The sequence below is a fragment of the Macrobrachium nipponense genome, chromosome 20 (assembly GCF_015104395.2).
Source record: "Macrobrachium nipponense isolate FS-2020 chromosome 20, ASM1510439v2, whole genome shotgun sequence".
Lineage (NCBI taxonomy): Eukaryota > Metazoa > Arthropoda > Malacostraca > Decapoda > Palaemonidae > Macrobrachium > Macrobrachium nipponense.
Window position 1 is genome coordinate 46,437,964 of NC_061089.1, and position 22,091 is coordinate 46,460,054.

A 22,091-nucleotide genomic window follows, 5' to 3' on the forward strand; every position below is an offset into this window, starting at 1 on the left:
GAAAAGCTGATTAAAAGTAGAAATGGCGAAAAACCAGTCATGTGCAAAGTTTAGGCCAGATAAGTTACGGATTAGTTATTCATGGGCCATTTATGTCATATGAATGATTTCCTGAGAATTTCCTTCAGAAAAAAAACACACACACAAGTTGCGATGAAAAAACAATAATTTATGCTGTTAGGGAAAGGAAAAACACTAATGTTGTCAAATAAGAAGTCCATTCAAGTAGTCAAGGAGATGGAAAAAAACTCATTATTTATAATGTAATCGCAAACACACACACACACACACACACACACACATACACACACAAACACACACGTTGCGAAAGGTACAAAAAATTTATGCTATTAGGGAAAGGAGAAAACTAATTTCGTCAAGTGAGAAGTCCATCCAAGAAGTCAAGGAGATTAAAAACTCATTATTTATGAGGTACTCGCAAAAAAGAAAGAAAGAAAAAAAAAAAAGTTTCAGGTCACCAATAAGGCATCTGCAATTCTAAGAGCCTTGACCAGCTGGGAAAAAAACTATTCATTTGGAAGGTCAATGTATTTTATATTTGAAAGGCTATTGTACCCTCGACACAATAATAATTCATGGGTTATAACTGCACAAAAAATGAACACCAGGGTTGAAAATCTATGCAATGTTATTATTATTGAATCAATTTTGAATGTTTTTTCTTATATTCTTCCATCAAATTATTATTATTATTATTATTATTATTATTATTATTATTATTATTATTATTGTAGTAGTAGTAGTAGTAGTAGTAGTAGTAGTAGTAGTAGTAGTAGTAGTAGTAGTAGTAGTAGTAGTAGAAGTAATATTCCACATAAGAAAATGGTATTATTCTCATATAATATCAGTAAAGACTGATTACGAATTCATTGCACTTGCTTCAACAATCGAGTAGCTCTACGCTGATATGTTTCCGTATAAGCTCAAGGTAAAGGTCATATGGTGGCGAGAGAGAGAGAGAGAGAGAGAGAGAGAGAGAGAGAGAGAGAGAGAGAGAGAGAGAGGTGTCGCTTTTCTATTTGCTAAAGAATCTGAAATGAGGCGTGTTACGGATTAAGATTGAAACACACACGAGATTTTCAGTTACTAATACAACAACAACAACAACAACAATAATAATAATAATAACAACGGTACCTCGTATGGTATAAAATACCCTAACATCATAATTGCCACATCTAGACCTGAAGATATATACTAGCTTTGACCTGACTTCACAGTAGGGGCATCTGCTTCCAGCCATGCCACCCAACACTCCCTGCCCCAAAGCAAAAGCAACCAAAATGACTTGGCCGGGTCCTGGACCCTAAGTCATTTGCTAAATGTACCAGCAAGAACAAAGCGTCGGTATCTGACGAGGAAATGAAAATCAAATCAAGAAATTCCCACAATGACTGGACTTGGTTAATGAAGACACCTTTCACACTTGGGAAGAACAAATCTGAAAGCAGGTACGTTATCAATAAATGGCCTCTTTTGGGGACATCGATGATCATTTATTATTATTATTACTATCATTATCATTATTATTATGGGAGCCACTGACTTGAAATTCAAGCTTCCAAAGAACAAGATGTTATCAGATAAAAGTAACAGGAGGAAAAGGGAAATACAGAGAGGAGAGATCGGTTATTAATAATAATAATAATATAATAAAATAATAATAATAATAATAATAATATAATAATAATAATAATAATAATAATAATAAAAACATTTATCTTAAAAATCTGAAGAAAATCACGGAAAAAAATCAGTGATAAATCTCTAATTTGCATTCCAAAAAACAACTCGCAATCCCGCAAAACTAACTCCAATTCTCTCTCTCTCTCTCTCTCTCTCTCTCTCTCTCTCTCTCTCTCTCTCTCTCTCTCTCTCTCTCAAACGCCAGTTTCAGTAACCATAATCAATCAGACCAACCCCGTCAGTCATCAACTGCAAAGGACGGAATATTAATTCTCAATTTGTCCTTCATTGCTAAGACATCAAGAATGCGCGGCTGCCTCTAAAGACTAATTCTTAGAAAATAGAGAAATAATGAAGAGAGAGAGAGAGAGAAGAGAGAGAGAGAGAGAGAGAGAGAGAGAGAGAGAGAGAGAGGTTCAAGTCCAAATTCTCACCATGATTTATGAGAGAGGCAGCATCTCTGATTGGTTAATAATAGAGAGAGAGAGAGAGAGAGAGAGAGAGAGAGAGAGAGAGAGAGAGAGAGAGAGAGAAATTCCTAGTGTGGATTGGTCAATCATTTCAATATTGACCGTTATAAATTAAGAAAAATACTTTGGTATTAACATATGTATTAAAATGTTCATAAACTATATATTCCAGTATACCTTAAGTGCAAAATAATTTACACAGCCAATACACCGTTACCAGTAAGACATCATTGTTTACATACACCCTCGTTACACATACACCTCCCGCAAACAACCTTACTTCCTGGATAAAACGGCCCCTTCATTCTAAAACTTCTGCCATCTGGTCTGTAGCTTCTAGTCACATTAAATGCTTCCTCAATTCTACAAAGGAAGCTTAATCCTCTCTCTGTAGGAAACCAAAACTAAAGACAATGAGATGAATATTCTAACTTCTGCTAAAAGCTGAACAGAATCTAAGTGGTAATCTCGTGTTGTTTTAAATCCTTACTATCAAATCCAACAACTGCTAATTAACAGTTCCTCACAGAGGCTATAAATACACAGAATAATATTCTTCTTCCTAGCTTAAACCCATTTTTATATGGGGTCGCCATTACGAATGAGTCGTCTCCATCGATTCCTGTCTTGTGCCTCGTTCTCATTTATACCTTTCAATTCCATATCTTCCCTTACACAATCACGCCATCTCTTTCTTGTCTTCCCTTCTTCCTTCTACCCTGCACTTCCATTTCCATCGTATGTCTTCCAAACATGCCGTTCCTCCCTTCGTGAACAGGTGTCCATACCATCGAAGCCTTCCTTCCTGTATTTTCTTCGATATTTCAGCTACCTTTGTTGATCCACTCTTATATACTCATTTCTAATCCTATCTTCCCTTGTTACTCCCGACATCCATCTCAACATTCTCATTTCTGCTAAATCATCCATCTTCTTCTCCTCGTTTTACTCATACTTGCCGTTTCTGTTCCATATAACATTGCTGATCTGACCACCGTCCTATGGAACTTTCCTTTCAATTTCAGAGGGACCTTCTTGTCACAGAGGGCCCCTGATGCAGACCTCCAGTTATTCCATCCTGCCTGAATTCGGTGTCTCACCTCTTGGTCCATGCTTCCACTATCCTCCAATACGGACCCTAAGTACTTGAACTTCTGTACTTTCTTTATTTCTTCCCCACCCAATCTTATGCTACTTCCACCGTCCTCAGTAATACTAGAACACATATATTCGGTTTTTTGATCTGCTTATTCTCATTCTCTCTCCTCAAGTGCTGCTCTCCACCTCTCCAACCTCCCCTCCAACTCCTCCCTTCCCCTTGAACACAACACAATGTCATCCGCGTATAATATGCACCATGGCACTGCTTCTCATAACATCACCTGGTCATTACATCCATCACGATGTTGAAGATGAATGGGCTAAGTGCTGACCCCTGGTGTAATCCCAACTCCATATCTCAAATCCATCCGTCTCACCAACACTACTCCTCACTCTAGTATACACATTCCTGTACATCTCCTGAGTAATTCTGACATACTTTTCCGGCACCATCTTCTCCCCTCAACATCTCCATATTTCTTGCCTTACGGCACTCTGTCATAGGCCTTTTCAAGGTCTATGAATACCAGATACAGGTCTCGTTGTTTTTCTCTGAATTTCTCCATCAGCTGCCTTATGCAAAATATTCCATCCGTTGTGCCGCTTCCCTTCATAAATCCTAACTGTTCCTTCCCTATTCTAACTTCCTCTAACTCAGCCTGCTATCTATGATTCTTTCCAAAATCTTCAACGTGTGAGACATTAGTTTTATACCTCTATAATTACTGCATTCCTGGACATCACTTTACCTTTAAATATAGGTATCAATATGCTTTCCCGCCATCTTTCTGGTATCTTTTCCTGTTCGAATATTTTTACCATCAGATCATACAAGATGTCTACCCCTTCCTCTGACCTAAGGCTTTCCAAACTTGACGGGGGGGGGGGGGGGGGGACTGGGTATTGAAGGTCAGGTCCTGTTGCCTTCCCATTTCTCATTCTTTTTAAGGCTCGTATCACTTCATCCCTAGATATCCATTACCATTCCCATGTTTACTTGTCCATCCTCTCTTACAAGTCTTTCATTTTCTTCATTTAGCAGTTGTTCGAAATACTCTTTCCACTTTTCAGGATAGTCTTCTTCCTTTTTTACGCGGCCGTACCATCCTATCTTTCATTTGCTTAATATGGGTGTGATGTCCTTTGTTCTTTTATTTCTTACTTTTGACAGTTTGAGCATCTTACTCAACCCTCCTTGGTTTCCAGTTCATTATAAACCTCTTCATATGCCCTTGCCTTAGCTTGAGCTACCACCCTTTTTACTTCTTTGTTTCTTTCTCTTAATCTTTCTCTGTCCTCCTGCAGCTGTGACTCTTCAAATCTCTTCTTTGCCTCCCTTTTACCTTTCACCACTTCCCCCACCTCTTTTTCTTCCCACCACCAGCTTCTCCTTTTCCTCCCATACTATTCCAGATGTTTCCCCTAGTATCTCCTTTCCATGTCTTCTAATCACTGATGCATTATGCCTCCACCATTCTCCCACATCTTCAATTCCCAGATCAACCCTCTCCCAGCACTCTTCTCCTGAACTCTCTCTTCTTATCATTATCCCTCCCTAACAATTTATACCACTTGATTTTCTTTACGCCCATTCGTTTTCGTTTTCTTTTCTCTTTTCATCTTTAAATCCATACAAAGGAGCCTATGTTGGGGGGCCACGTGGTCACCTGGGATAACTTTACAATTCCTAACTTCACCAGCCTTGATCTATTGTAAAGGAGGTAATCTATTTGTGTGCATCTACCGCCACTCCTGTATGTTATCAAGTGCTCCCTCTTCTTTTTGAAGGAATGTTGGTTCACTATTGCCATATCAAAGGACACGGCAAAGTCTACTATACTCTCTCCTTCTGGGTTTCTCTCCCCAATCCCGCCCATGTCCTCCATGCACACGTTCAATTACATCCTTTTCATTTCCGACATGTCCATTAAAGTCTGCCCCCACTACAGTCCTCTCCTGCTCTTCCAGTTCTTGCGTTACACAGAATAATAACTATTTAAAAAACAAGGCGTGATCTGACATCCAGCTTACTCGGGATGCATGCAAGATTTCCCCCCACGCATAAGATGTCAACATTATATTCCTAACTTTTAACGTAAATTAAAACGTGCTAAATTCTACGGTCAAATAGAGCCTTGTTTTACCAACGAAAATAAAATACGGTATATTCTGAGAAAATTTTTCTTTACTGTTTAACATGTACATTATTCATTTTTACATTTCATTCTAATAAATAAATCATAAACATCATATCGTAAAATTCATGCTTTAACTCAACGCGAACACCTGTTTCACACTTTTTTAGGCTCTTCCATAGACGCTTCCTACCACCCAACAAGAACATCAACAAAGTAGTTTGAAGGCTTACTCCCGAGTAAGCGATAAAAAAAATTACTACTTAAAACTGGACCACATCCTAGTGGTAATTTCGTGACGTTTTTAAGCCTTATCGTCAGACCCAACATAGCCAATTTTCAAATTCCTCACAGTGGTTATAAATACACATCTACGTAACTGCTTCCACAAATAAAATCACTACCAAAAGTTGAACAGCATCATTGTGGCGATTTCATATTTCGAATCTTTACAGTCAATTTCAACAACTGGTAACATTCCAGGTCTTCACAGAGGTCATAAACACACACATAAAATAAAAAACGAAATATCTAAACGCAATCGAAAATATGATGAATCTACGACGACTGCAATGCAGTTGGTACTTCCACTCAGAGATCCGTAGTTGGATCTTCGAGTCGAACGGAAAATAATACAAAGAAAGAAAAAAAAAATCAAAATCTCGTACTGTTTTGATGTCTATTGAAAAGACAATGGTGGGCCGCTCGGGGAATGCAGACACGCAGACCTTCGTCATTTACCTAAAAATAATGTGGGACAAGCCAAGAGACCTAAGGAAGAAGAAGAAGAAGGAAGAAGAAGAAGAAGAAGAAGAAGGAGACGAATGAGAAGAAGAGGAGGAAAGAGAAGAAGAAGAAGAAGACAGAAAAATCTCCCAGTTCACAGTTATCGATCTCGCAATACCATGAGAGAGAGAGAGAGAGAGAGAGAGAGAGAGAGAAAGGAGGGGGGTGAGGAAGAGAGGGAGGGTGAAGGAAAAAGGGAAGGGGAAGGGAAGGGGAAAAGAAAAGTGTTGGGTGAAGGGATGTAGCAGAGAAGGAAGGGGAGGTTAGAGAGATTTTAAATGCGACGTTGCCAAGCGGGTTGCAATGACAGTGAGGAGGGAGTCTCTCTCTCTCTCTCTCTCTCTCTCTCTCTCTCTCTCTCTCTCTCTCTCTCTTCCCCACATCGATACCATTCCGAACGGCTGCTGCTCCTCACCGTACGTAGTGCCCTTAAGTAGGGGCACGTTTATTCTAATAGGGAATACATATACGTTCAAAGAATTAGCGACACAACAGAGGCCGTGATTGTAATATAGGGCAGGGGGGCGGTAAATTTGGAATAAAAGTGAGTCGAGAGTCGGACATTGAACCACCGGGGGTTGTCTGTTAGTGCTCTCTCTCTCTCTCTCTCTCTCTCTCTCTCTCTCTCTCTCTCTCTCCTTAAAGTTGTCCGCTACGATCGTCAGCTCCTCTCACTCTCTATGTTTATCCATTTATATATATACAGATACACACCTTATTTACACACGCACTTCGTGTGTCTTTCACCTGTTGTGTGTGTGTGTGTGTGTACGCATGCGCGCTGATGGTGAAGTAATGCGTGCACATACACACACACACAAACATATAATTCGGTTATCTGAGTCCGAATGCCAGTACATACACAATCATTCAAAGCTGGTAGACGGGTATGAGGATGTTCTAAAGTGGAGAATACTATACATCATACAGTATCGTGCATAACCCCTGACCGAAGCAACTTTAAATAATTAAAATACAATACATATATGTGGGAGTTTCAATTACCATAACTATATATGTATTTACATGTATGTATGTATATATACACATATAACATATGCTATATATATATATATATATATATATAGTAATATATATACATATATATATATATATATATATATATATCATAGTATTATATCTATATATATATATATATATATTATAAATATGTATATATTCTTCGTTCTATTTCCTTACAATGCTTTCAATGCAGGTATTCATTTATTCATTTATTTTTAAGTTTGAAACACGTGACCTCGCTTTCCTGAATTTCCCATTATACCTATTATTACAAATAAACACCATATTCTTTGGAAGCTTGAATTTCAAGTTAATGGCCCTTGTGGGTTTGTTCCATAGTAATGTGGTTCCAGTCATCTGGATAATTAATAATAATTAAATAATACTATAATAATAATAATATAATAATATAATAATAATAAGATATAATAATAATAATACTAATGGATAATGGGTTGTTTTCCCTTTCCCACGTCCTCCCCGCAGCACTTTGAGGGGAAAAACATAGACGAAAAACACTGACAAGTTCTCTTCTTGTCTGTTGCTATTTTTCAAAAAAGGTTTCTAGTTAATCAGCCTCTTGCATTGGGACGTTTCCCTTTGGATCCCAGTGGCTCTGAAGATGGAACTTTTCGACCTTTCGGGTGTTGTCAAAATCGGGACGAACTTTTAAACTTCCAACATCATTCAAAACAGCCAGGCAGGCATACAGACAAGACAGACATACTGGGAAAAGCTGGCAAATTTCACTAACAGAATGACAGACGGCTGTTTACAGACACATACCGGACGAAGCTGGCAAATGTCACTAGACTAAGAGAATAACACATGATTATTTACAGACACATACTGGGCTAAGGAGGCAAATTTCACTAACAGAATAACAGACGGCTGTTTACAGACATATACCGGACAAAGCTGTCAAATTTCACTAACAAAATAACAGACGGCTGCTCACAGAATACAGGACAGAGCTGGCAAATGTCCCTAACAGAATACCGGACAGAGCTGGCAAATGTCAGTAACAGAATAACAGACAGCTGTTTACAGACACATACTGGAAAAAGGTGGCAAATATCAGTAATATACTAACAGACTGCATGTCTGTCCTATGTTCGATAAAGAATGTTTGGGAGGCAGAAAACCGCCAGCGATCTCAAAAGAAAATGTCACCTTTTGTCTCCAGAGGGAATAAAGTCACTTTTCCGGATCTCAGTTGAGTTGATAAATTATCTTCTCCTGAGTAGTGCTTTATTTATTATTAATTTTTTTTTTCGTTTTACTTTTCTGTAAAAGAAAACTACAGAGATGGCTATCTGCCTGTCCATGAACACATTTTCTTTTCGTCATCAGATCTTGAAAACTACTGAGGCTAAAGGGCTGCAAATTGGTATGTTGATCATCCACCCTCCAATCATCAAACATACCAAATTTCCGTCTTCTAGCATCAGTAGTGTTTAATTCACTTAAAGTTAAAGATAGTATAGGACAGGCCACCACCGCTTAAAGTTTCATGGGCCGCGGCTCATAATACCGGGACAACCGAAAGATGTATCTATTTTTGGTGGCCTTGATTGTACGATGTATACAGAAAATTCGATTGCTCCGAAATATCTTCGGCGCATTTTTTACTTGTTTACGACGGCATGGAAAAAAACAGTAACGATGAAAGTAAACATTATTAGACTAAAAACAAGTAAAGGTGATTACTATCATAACTATCCATTCATTATTTTAAGAGAAATAAGAAAAACTATTTATCATTCTCAGTTAAAACCGTTATCTGTATATGCATTCATTTCTAATTCTCTTTTTTTTATTTTGGAAATGACTTTAGAAACATTGCAACTTTTTTTTATCTTTTGTATAGTAATTCTCATTAATAATAATAATAATAATAATAATAATAATAATAATAATAATAATAATAAATAATATATAAATTATTATAATTATCACCATTATTATTATTATTACAAGGTCAAGATCATTAATAATAATAATTAATATAATAATATTAATGACAGACATTGGTACCATTAAAGAAAACGTATCACTCGCTTAAGTCTGAACCATCAAAAAACGGGAAGAAGAAGAAAACGAATTTTTTTAAACTGAAACAAAAAGAAAGAAAGAAAGAAAAAAAAAGAAACCGGAGGAGGACCATTTAATACGTCCCTGAGTAATTGAACCCTCCAGGAATTTCCATATTTTAAGACGGTGCAGTCGCCAGCGTCTCGATTTTCCTAGCTTTCCTGGGTAGAACTATATAATACTATAATGGCGAAGTCGTCTCTAAGATGTGCCGTCTGAATTTTACACACACACACATTACTGCATATCATATACTTTTAGCTGTATGTAATATATTCAATGACTTCAACACAAATATGCCATCAACTAAATGCATCGACTAATATAGAAAAGCAATTAACTACGCTAATTGTTCATTTTTTTAATAAGCAGATGATAAAAATGAATAAAACGCAATACAAATATTTTACAAAAACATAAAATGCATACGAAGTAAAGAAAATGGCCATAATCATGAAATCAGAGAGAAAAAAATTAAATAAAATCTGTCACCACACCTATGATTGGAAAGAAAAAACTATATATATTCGCCTATATATATATATATCCTATATATATATATATATATATATATATATATATATATATATATATATTTGTCAATATACGAACAAATAACCAAACCTGTCACATCCAAGCAAAAACACGAGGTCGCAGGAATTAAAAAGAAAGAAAGAAAGAAAAAAAAAAAATCTTGACCCTACTCCAGATTGGGACAAAGTTCATGGTACAATGTACTCACCTTGGATGACGCCATATCGGAGACGGAGCGGTGGGTCTGGATCGTTTCCAGCTGATCCAGACACCAGTCCAGCTCTTCCAGGGTTTCCAGAGCCACTTTGGTGTACGTCTCATCTGCAAGAGGAAAAAAAAGGAGATATAATTGGGTATTCTGCTCTCTGGGACATCTAATTAAAGAAACCAGGAAGTGAGAGGTTTTTGTTCAATTTGATTTGTTATTTTCAGTTGGTTTATTAGGTACACTACGTCTTTTTAACCACCGTTCATGAAGACTGATTAATATACAGCCACGAAGGAAAATTGAAACACTGGAGAAGCTAAGTATTTTCGCCTTATTACCAACACATGGTCACTGCAACTAACAGGTGAATTCTTGAGGAGTAAGCACGGTTTAAGGCAATCAGTATAGGGTACAGGATAGCAAAAGAGTACGTGGCCCATTCAGAATGTTTGATTTTAAATTACGAGAAAAAAAATAAAAAAGCGTGATGATAATATATATATATATATATATATATATATATATATATATATATATATATATATATATATATATATGTTATAACCGTGAGCGCACACACATCTGAAAATACTGATTTAAATCATGTAACATTTTGCCAATTGAAAACGTTTTTATGCTGTGTTTTATGCAAAGAAGTAACACAATAACGTTTTTGCTATGTACATTTCTAATACCTTCCATGGAAGCAACAGGTTAAAGCACTGAGAATGACAATGGCCTCAAGGAAAAGCATCAAGAAAACTTCAATGACTTTTACGAGACGATACTGTGCATTATTGGGCATATCAAGTGACAAAAAAAAAAAAAAAAAAAAAAAAAAAAATCTGGAACCCTGGGAGCCAATAAATGATATCGAAATTTACTGCATGGCAAACTATAACACCGTCTGGTGGGAGGAGCCTACGAAGTGAGCCTTAGGCTAAAAACATGTACTTCGTCCGACCACATGAATTGCGATAAATGATGTCGGTATAGTAATTCTAAGGGAAAGAAGTAGATACAGAAATGACATGCATCAGCCATATCTATATATCTATCTGTATATATGTATATATATTAATAAATTTCTATGTTATATAATAATACATATATAATATAATATATACTAGTATATATATATATATATATATATATATTATATATATTATATATATATATCAACATACAAATTATATATTTACTCATATACATATATACATATGAATAGACACGTTATATATATATATATATATTAGATAATATATATATATATATATATATAATTATGTAAATAGGAACTATGAGAGAGAGAGAGAGAGAGAAGAGAGAGAGAGAGAAGAGAGAGAGAGAGAGGGTCATTATTAACGACCACTCCATATTCTTCAGACAACAATAAACACAGCGCTGTCCTTAGAATGACAATGACTAACTTTTCTCAACAGAAGACCAGACGACGGAGCCAAAGCAAATACTTCGGAAAAAAAAAAAAAAAAAAAAAAAAAAAAAAAAAAAAAAAAAAAAAGCAGACGTGAGGCGGGACATGAGCCCTGACCCACACTCACTCACTCTCTCTCTCTCTCTCTCTCTCTCTCTCTCTCTCTCTCTCTCTTTTGACTATAAAGGGAACAGTATTCGTTGCGACGCAGCAGCTACCAAAAATGAACGCTATCTGCTCGGTCATCCAAGATCGACTCTCTCTCTCTCTCTCTCTCAATAAGGATAACAAAATAAATATGACTTGGCGATGAGAAATCATCAATACATTAAAGTTGACAAATGTTATATGAAAAATAATTTTCTCATTTTTCCAAGAAAGGTAACTCACAAAATTCAACTGACAGCCTTTGTGTTCACTACTAGAAACGGATCCAGTATTACTCGTACCAATCACTATTTACGCTTCTCTCTTCTCTCGTTCCTTACTCCTTTTCTCTTTCACTTTTCTCCTCACACTCGGCGCTGAATCACAGCTACATAATATCTAAATGTTTCCATTATAATGCATTTGTTCTGATCCGTAAAAAAAAAAATGAAAACCTATTCCTTTCCCCTTTTCTTGTTATGGCAACGATGTACAAAGTCACAAAGGACGGGGATCTGTCGTTAAATAAAAAAAATGAAGAACAATTCCTTGCGGTTTTCTTGCTATGGCAACACTTCTGATTTTTCGATGCTCGAATACACTATTTTCACGAAGACCATTTTCAAGTTACTGAACTGGTTTAATTTTCATTACTGGTGCCATGATCGAGATGACCCGTCTGCATATACCCGACCTGTAACCGAGGACTGGGACCTTCCCTGAAAAAAGCGGGACGCCATATCTTAATAACTAACCATAGAATGTTCTTGAAAATAATCTCATTGTGTCCCCAATCCGGTTACTGCTTTTTACTAACCTTACCTGACCTAACTTAACCTAAGCTACAGGGGCATGGCTCAAAAATTGGTGCTGGTGCAATACTAGTATACATCTCGGGAATTTGTCCCGCCGACAAGAATCTGGCAAAGAAAAATTTAACGAATAGAAGTGAAATATATTTCTAAGGTTTTCTCTGATAATATGTCCATCTCTCATTGCATATAATTTTGGTTATCTGCATTTTGTTAGTATCTTCGCATGTTGTTTGACCTGAGATGACCTTGAAAGAATAATAAAATAATAATAATAATAATAATAATAATAATAATAATAATAATAATTAGCCACAGTAGCGTTAAATATATCCATGTACAGGGTTTAAATGTACATAAATATTTTTAACACACTGTGGCTTTGAATTCTCGATATTATAGCCTCGTTACAGGGGTTCCTTGGTTCCAATAATAATAATTAACAATAATAATAATAATAATAATAATATAATAATAATAATAAGTAATACATAATAATAATAAATTGTTTAATTCCGCTCTCTCTCTCTCTCTCTCTCTCGGCTCTCTCTCTCTTTTTTTTGGTCTCTATCAAAATTCGTCTCTCGTCTCTCTCTCTCTCTCTCTCTCTCCTTTTTTTTGGTTCATTTATCAAAATTCGTTCTCTCTCTCTCTCTCTCTCTCTCTCCTTATTTTGGTTCCTTATTCAAAATTCGTCCTCTCTCTCTCTCTCTCTCTCTCTCTCTCTCTCTCTCTCTCTCTCTCTCTCTTTTTGTTCCTTTATCAAAAGTCGTTCTCTCTCTCTCTCTCTCTCTCTCTCTCATCCAGAGACAGTCGGTCAAAAGTTTCAATCTTTCTTCCTCTCTCTCTCTCACGCACCTACGGGCTGCTTTAGAGCAAGAGCCCGTGCTGGCATAAAGCCAGCTTAATCTCGAACAACAACAAAATCTCTTACGCAACCTTGCGTCGTTTTTCACCTTTGGTTTAGTCATTTATTTTTTATTTTTTTGTCACGACAGGTTAACGATCCCTCGCTCGTATTTCTGGTCAGCGTTTGTCGTTTCTTTGTGTGTATAACGTCGGCGTCGCAATTTCAGAGGTGTCATTTTTTTTTTTTTTTTTTGCGGCCACTTTGGCTTTTACTTCTCTCTTTTAGCTGTTGGGAAAACCGGCGTCACAACATTGAAGGTTGATGATCTCTCGTGCGTCCATTTGCTTCAGTTTCTACGTTGTCTGTGCTTGTTTCTTTGTTGTCTTTCCGCTCAATTGGCGTAAAAAAAAAAAAAAGAACAAGAAACAAAAGACGACCGATTCTTTGTACGTGCGCGTTCATTTGAACGTGGAAACTGAAATAAAAACGACATCAAAATATGGCAGCGCAGAAGGTGACTGACCTCCTCGTCACTGAATTAGAAAATAGAAAAACTGAGTGACTGGAAATAACTGCTGTGTCTGTGCGGCGTCCGTTCTATTTGTGTTGCTGGGCGAGTGTGAAACGTTCGACCGAAGCAACTAGCTTTATTATGTGTATGTGTATGCATTTGTACTTGTGTATAGATTATAATTAAGGTAATATAGATATACATATATATTATACACATATATAGATATACCATTGATAGTATTAATTATTAAATATTAAATTTCATGCAAACAGTACCATATACGTAAGTATATATTATACATATATAGGTATATGTATGTATGTATATATTTGTGTGTGTGTATATATATATTATATATATATATATATATAATATATAAATATTAAATAACAATAATTTGTATTTCATGCAAAAAGTACATACATACATACATACATAGCACTATTATATATATATATATATATATATATATATATACATATATACAAATATACCCATATATAAATATGTATATAAATATGTATATATACACATATATATACACTATATACACATGCATATATACACTTCTACTTAAAATTAACATTTTCACCTGCGCACAACGAACCACTTCCGGGATCCATCCCACAAAATCCTTCTTAAAAAAAAAAAAAAAGTCACTCGCATATAAACATCTATAACAGCCACAAAACTCTGAATATTTCACGAGGCTAATTTCAGAAGCATCACAGAGAAAAATCAGCTGATCACTGTCACGAAAACACACGAAAAAAAAACTATCTCTATCTCTGTCGTTATTGACTCTATGTTTATCTGTCTCTGTCTATCTCTTTTTCTATATCAGTCGTCAGGTGAAGGGTACCAGAACACATGAAGTGTTTCTGCCCAGGTTTCAAAACCAAGTGATAGGACCACTGTTCACTCCTCGACGTCCAAAGCGTTTTCTTGACTTTTCCAGGTAAATTATATTATTGTAAAGAGAGGAAACCCCTCCCAAGGTGGGAACAAACTGAGAGAGAGAGAGATGGTCATTCTTTGTAGTTTTCATGTAACAACCTCAAATTAGCATGATTCTGAGAGAGAGAGAGAGAGAGAGAGAGAGAGAAGAGAGAGAGAGAGAGAGAGGAGGGGGTCCCTTGTAATGTCACCTAACCACTCAAATTAGCCTGATTCTGAGAGAGAGAGAGAGAGAGAGAGAGAGAGAGAGAGAGAGAGAGAGAGAGAGGTCCTTCTTTGTAATATGTCACCTAACCCCTCAAATTAGCTTGATTCTCAGAGCGAGAGAGAGATGGGGATATGGTAATCCTTTGTATGTCATGTAACCCCTCAAATTAGCCCGATTCTCAGAGAGAGAGAGAGAGAGAGAGAGAGAGAGAGAGAGAGAGAGAGAGAGGAGTTACCTCTGTTACTTTTCATGTAACCTTTTGAAAGTACCCTGATATCCAGAGAGAGAGAGAGAGAGAGAGAGAGAGATGGTCATCGTTTGAACATTTCACATAACCCACTCAAACGTAGACCGATTGTCTCAACAACGTTGTCTTGAGTCTCTCGCTAATCGGGCGTCATCTCACGCAGAAACATCAAACGAAATGGAAATGACATTATACGACACTCGTCGAGTTCCCAGACAAGCTAAAACGGTCGGGTATTTGTCGGAGGGGGGAAATTTCCCCTGAATGGACTATGAGAGGTGTGAGTCGTCCTCTTAAAGAGGATGATGACAACAGATGACTTCACCTACGCAGGAGCTCATTTGACTTTTTTTTTTAATAGAGACGACTGAATTTATACAAAGAGAGAGAGAGAAGAGAGAGAGAGAGAGAGAGAGAGAGAGATAATGAATAATAAGTGAGAAAAAAACGAGAGAATTTTATTTACACAGGAGCTCATTTCTCGTTTTTAGAAGAGATGGCGGAATCTTAAAGAGAGAGAGAGAGAGAGAGAGAGAGAGAGAGAGAGAGAGAGAGAGAGAGAGAGAAATGAACAGTTTGGACTGGCTCATCGTACTGGCGACTATCTTCGTAGTTGAAATCGCTACAACACTTTAAGAACAGTTAGTCATCTGACCAACTCTCGATACTTCCTATATCATCTCAGTCTACTATTCCGACATAAATACCCAAGATTTCCGTAGAACGAGTGATATCACCTCACTTTTACTCGTTAATTAAATTCACTTTACATCTCTAAAACCCAATCCTTGTTGTATTCGCCAGAAAACAGCGTGGAAATCACACACTCAAGGGTTAATCACAAATCAAGTTGATAATTGACCACACATTTTTAACTCGGAAATACTATTTGATGCTGTTATCTAGTCTTCAGAACCAATGAAATAGGTTCCTTTCCAAGTGCCGGGATGAGGAGGGTAGCTACCCTCTTTCCATACCTCTAAAGAGCTAATGTGACTTATATATCGAGTGGTGTACTGCGTTTGTCAAGCAAGTAAATAAAAACGAAGATTGATTCTTTACATACAGCTTAAATATATTAAATATGGATTATATATATATATATTATATATATATATATATATATATATATATATTCCTTTGGAGACGACGAACGGATTTTGATGAATTATAATAATTATGTTACATGAATTTTCACAATCCGTTCACCACGGTTTTCTTTTTCAAAACTGATGGTAACCATTCAAACTGCGGCGCCAGTCCACAGAAACCAGTCAGTCAACCAATTCTGCCTGAGGAGCGAAAGAGAGAAGAAAAAGACCAGTGGTAAAGAGATAATGAGTAACATAGTACTTTGTTGTAAGCACCTACGTAATTACGAATTAAAAATAACTGACGTAAGAAATACAGCATACGAATATCTTGATATACCCAGTTGTATTATAATATACACATGTATATATATATATATATATATATATATATATATATATATATATATATATTTATGCATTTCTACTTAAAACTTTAAATTTTCACCTGCGCACAACGAACCACTTCCGGGATCCATTTTATATGCAATTCACGAAATCGAAAGTGAAATATTTTCCATACAGTAAGTAAAAAAACCATTTCGACGCGTAAGTAGATTCAAAGAAAATTTTTTGTCATAAAATAACCAATGCTTCCCGTAGGCTTTGCTTTACTCTCCTGGTTTTATGTTTCAATACTTCTTTATTCCTTTCATTCTGATTGTTACGGTCCTTAATAATCATTATAATAACCATGATAAGAATGATATAATGATAATAACTCATTCTGTGACGTTGGTCTTCAAGTCTGCATGAACAAATGAACAAAGTAACAATTGCGTGACCTTTTTTTATTATAATTTCCAGAGAGAGAGAGAGAGAGAGAGAGAGAGAAATTAAAGCTGCCAGCCTCGGTGTTGGGAAGGAAGGGTGGTCAGTTGGAAAGAAGGAAGGAGACTTTTACTACGAATTAACACCTCGAACTTAGGTAAGACGGAGGTCAGAGGAATTTGAAAATATGGCGTCCCGTAGGACTTGCCTTTAGACCACTCGGGTTTCTGCACTGTATCTGGAAATTCGCTGAAGACTTCGGAAAAATAGTCATTTCTAAACAACGCCTCACCACGACACCTTCTAGATTCCGTATACTATTTTAGGCAAAATGTGTTTTAAAACCCCATCAAATGATTTATCTAAATCACAACTCAGTACGTTTACAACAATTCATTTAAGGAAAATGAGTTTTAAATGTCATCAAGTGTTATCTAAATAAAAAATCAGCATGTTTACAACAACCTGTTATAGGATGTTCTCGTTAAATTGTGTTTAGTTTTACTACTATTAACTTGATTTTTTTTTATCCCCCAACAACAGTTGCAAGATTTAGCTTTCTACGACATATCGTAGTAACACCAGACAGACTCTCTCTTTCCTCTTTCTCTCTCCCTTCGAGTCAAGTCTGTCACTCACATTCCTTGACATCTTTCAGCAACAGGCCGCCAAAACAGTTTCGAGTAACTGATAGTTTTCCCCATATCGATGCAAACACCCGTCCCCCCTTCCCCACCCCATCAAATCTCCCCCCCCCTTCCCCCACCCGTAAAAAGTCTTCCCCCACCCTTACAGCCAATAAATCTCTCCCTTTCCCTCCCACTCCCCCACTAGTCTCCCCCCTTCCGCCCACCCTTCCCATACTAGTCTCCCCCCTTCCCCACCCCTCCCCATCCAGTCTCCACCCTCTCCACCACCCCTCCCCCATCAAATCTCCTCCCTTCACCCATCCCTCCCCTATCAGGTCTCCCTTCTCCCTCACCTTTTCACATCAAGTCTTCCCCCTTCCCCACCCTTCCCAAATCAAGTCTCCCCCCCCCCATCAAGTCTCCCACTCTCCCTTCAAGACCCCCCCCCCCCCCCCCCCCAAGACCTGCTGAAGTAGCACAGTTCGTTAGGACGACGTCCATCCCACAGTCACGACGGACAGGAGCAATATCTAATTCCTGGCGAAAGATGCCTGGAAATTTGGCCGCGAGATCGACACTGGAAAGTGAACAGCAGAAACATTTTTTTAATAATTTTTATTTGTATTTTTAACTCTGCATAATTCTTTTTAATGTTAATTTAATTTTCTTCTTAATTCTGAAGCTTTGAAGTGATATCTCTTTTGAAGATTGACATATATAATTTTTTTTTTCTGTGATAATAATTCCTAAAAATCCTTGCAAGATTTATAGTGAGTGTTACTTCAAGGCCTTGTGTGTATCCTGGGAGAGAAGAGAGAGAGAGAGAGAGAGAGAGAGAGAGAGAGAGAGAGAGAGAGAGAAATAAATGTTTTATAAAAACCTATTCCTTGAAATTTCACATACAACATTCAATTATGCATAAAAGAGAGAGTGTGTGTGTGTGTGTGTGTGTGTGTGTGTGGGTTTATCCTTTGAATATGACGTAATAAGTTACGCTTCGACTAGACTTAGAAAGCGAGTTTACATCTGCGCAGCGCAGTGGGTCCGAGTCAACGCTCCCTCCATCAGGCCGTTTCTTGTTTGCTTCTGGAGAAGGACATCCATTGGTAAAACAACGAGGATGTATGGCTGCTACTGCTTCTGCTTCTGCTTCTGATCCTGCTTCTGGTTTCGCTACTGCTCCTGCTTCTGGTTTTGCTACTGCTCCTGCTCCTGCTTCTGCTCCCACTCCTGCCTCTGCTCCTGCTACTGCTTCTGCTCTGCTTCTGGTTTTGGTACTGCTCCTGCTTCTGCTTCAGCTCCTACTCCTGCTCCTGATCGTACTTCTGCTCCTGCTACTGCTTCTTCTGCTTCTCCTGTTTCTGCTGCTGCTACTGATTCTGCTCCTGCTCCTGCTTCTGCCCGTAATTCTGCTTCTGCATCTGCTCCTGGTTCTGCTTCTACTTCTACTCCTGTTTCTGCTCATGCTACTGCCTCTGCTCCAGCTTCTGCTCCTGCTTCTGGTTTTGCTACTGCTTCTGCTCCTACTCCTGCTCCTGCTTCTGCTCGTACTTCTGCTGCTTCTTTTGCTACTGCTTCTCCTCCTACTCCAGCTATTCGGGCGTCAGTGCCTTTACTGTCTCTGTGAGTCAGTGAGGTCGTCTGCCAGAGTGACTCCGGCAGATGGTCTAGAGCTACAAGTTGCTATGCGCACGAGTTGCGTTCTCGAGACTCCTTTGATTTATCGCCTCTACTTCACTCTGGGTTCTCTCCCCCCCTCCCCCCCCCCCCCCCCATCTCTCTCTCTCTCTCTCTCTCTCTCTCTCTCTCTCTCTCTCTCTCTCCATTTAAACTACTACCATTTTTGTGAAAGCCGAGTCCTCATCCTCAATAGATTTCACTCATTTACAAGGTTTTTGGCTTGAGGTCAGTTTGTGTGCGTGTAACATGTTTATACATTGTCTTCGGCCTCCCCCACCTCTCCAACTGCATCGAAATGATTTACAAGACGTTAATTTTGTCTCTTTCGACAAGTTTAATTTTTTCCTCTTGCAAAAGGAACTTTAAAAAATGTCAAGTATTGTTAGCAATGGCCTACTTGCATTTTTGAATTAAATGTTTAGTGATGCTGAACAGGTATTCCCAGTTTTTCTCATACATATTCTATTATTTCATTTTCTATATAACTACTGTTACTTCTTTTTAATGAATACCATATTCCTTGAAAGCTTGAATTTCAAGTCAATGGCCTCAGTTGCTGGCTTGCTCCATATGAATAGGTTCATCTTCTGAATATAATAATAATAATAATAATAATAATAATAATAATAATAATAATAATAATAATAATAATAATAATAATAATAATAATATTCATTTGGAAGCTTGAATTTCAAGTCAATGGGCACCGTTGGTGGGCTTGTTCCATGTGAATAGGATTCATCTTCTAAATAATAATAATAATAATAATAATAATAATAATAATAATAATAATAATAATAATAATAATAATATTCGCCAGATTTCTTTATGAAAGATGATTTCGTTATTTGGCACAGGGGATGGATATTAACAATTAACAGAACCTAAATGCATAATGTACATAACGTTACAATTGAATATGAAGTCATTTTTGACCCAACCCCCTCCGCCGCCCAAATTTGGCAATTATGTCTCGTTTTACAACAACAACAACAACAACAACAACAACAACAACAACAATAATAATAATAATCACATTGCTGTTAAGGAACACTTACTTTATGATCCGTACAAGATTAAACCCCTATAGCATAAGGAAAATTAAACTTATAAAAATGTTAATTATACTTGGAAAGTAACTGTATTCAATTTAATAATAATAATAATGAAAAAAAAATAATAATAATAATAATAATAATAATAATAATAATAATAATAATAATAATAATAATAATAATAATAATAATGATGGCGATGCTGAGGAGGAAGAGGAGGATGAAAGAAATTATTAAAAAAATATAACCATATTACGCAGATATAAATCAACAGGTGAAAAGTGCTAATTAACTTTGTCATAAGCAATAAAATGCAGAAAAGAGAAGAAAAAGAAAAAGAAAAAAGCAAATTAACATCCAGCCATAGGCGACACAACAAAAACGCTGCGAAAAGACGCCAGTCCCGAGGCGTCGCTACTCTTTAGACGCAGAACTAACTCTATCGCTCGGGTACCTTTAAGTTCTGACTATCATCCGCCTATTCATCACACGTGCCGCTGCTAACTGCAAAATGGTGCCTCGCTGGGCTGTGGAAATTCATAAGCCCGTGTTTCCAGCCTCTTTGGAAAGCAATGATAATTTAGCGGTCTCTTTGGAAGGCAATAATAATTTCCAGGCCTTTTGGATTTCCAGCCTCTTTGGAAAGCATTAATAATTTTCCATCCTCCTTGGACAACAATAATAATTTTCCAGGCCTTCTTTGAGCGGAATAATTTTATTTTTCAATAATTTTATTTCAGCTCTTGGCAACAATAATAATTTTCCAGCTTCTTTGGACAACAATAATAATTTTCCAGCTTCTTTAGAAAGCACGAATAATTTTCCAGCCTCCTTGGAAAACAATAATAATTTTCCATCTTTAGAAAGCACGAATAATTTTCCAGCCTCCTTGGAAAACAATAATAATTTTCCAGCCTCTTTGAAAAACAATAATCATTTTCCAGCCTCTTTGGAAAGTATGAATAATTTCCCAGCCTCTTTGGAAAACAATAATGATTTTTCAAACTCTTTGGAATGCAATAATAATTCGCAACCTTTTTGGAAAGCAATAATGGTTGTCCACCCCCTTTGATTTCCAGCCTCCTTGGAACGAAATAATTTTCCAGCCTTCTTGAAAAGGAAAAATGATTTTGCAGTCTTTTTGGAAAGAAATAATAATTTTCCAGCCTTTTTGGAAAGTAAAATAATTTTGCAGTACCTATGAAAGGAAATAATAACTTTCCAGCTTTTTGGAAAGCAAAATAATTTTGCAGCCTCTAAGGTAAGTAATAATATTCTTCCAGCCTCTTTGGCAAACAATAATAATGCTAAAAGTAGATCAAATGTTTATAGAAGTTATCGGAATGAATTATCCCTTTAAAAACATCTGATTTTGTCTCGTTACCTCCATCTATATTGATCATTATTTTTGTCTACTTTCACCATTACAACTATTTTCATTATATTTATCTTCATCATCATCAAAGGCGAATTCTTTACTTCTCTAAGCTTCCTGAAACGACTGCACCATCAAATTAAATGTAGGATTAACAACGAATTATATTTGCACCCCCCCCCCCACCCCCCTTTCCCGACACCGTCCCTCCCTTGCTAAAGGTCACCCCTACTAGTCCCACCCATGCCAGTCCCTCCAAAGC

General features: G+C 37.0%; 1 protein-coding gene across 1 annotated transcript; it reads left to right on the forward strand.

Annotated features, from left to right (window-relative positions):
* The first annotated feature begins 15,499 nt into the window (after positions 1 to 15,499).
* LOC135220141 (skin secretory protein xP2-like) lies at positions 15,500 to 19,346 on the forward strand. Its single transcript, XM_064257437.1, has 2 exons — positions 15,500 to 15,506; positions 19,018 to 19,346. Exons 1-2 carry the CDS (start codon positions 15,500 to 15,502, stop codon positions 19,344 to 19,346), a joined length of 336 nt encoding a protein of 111 aa, XP_064113507.1.
* Positions 19,347 to 22,091: the final 2,745 nt, after the last annotated feature.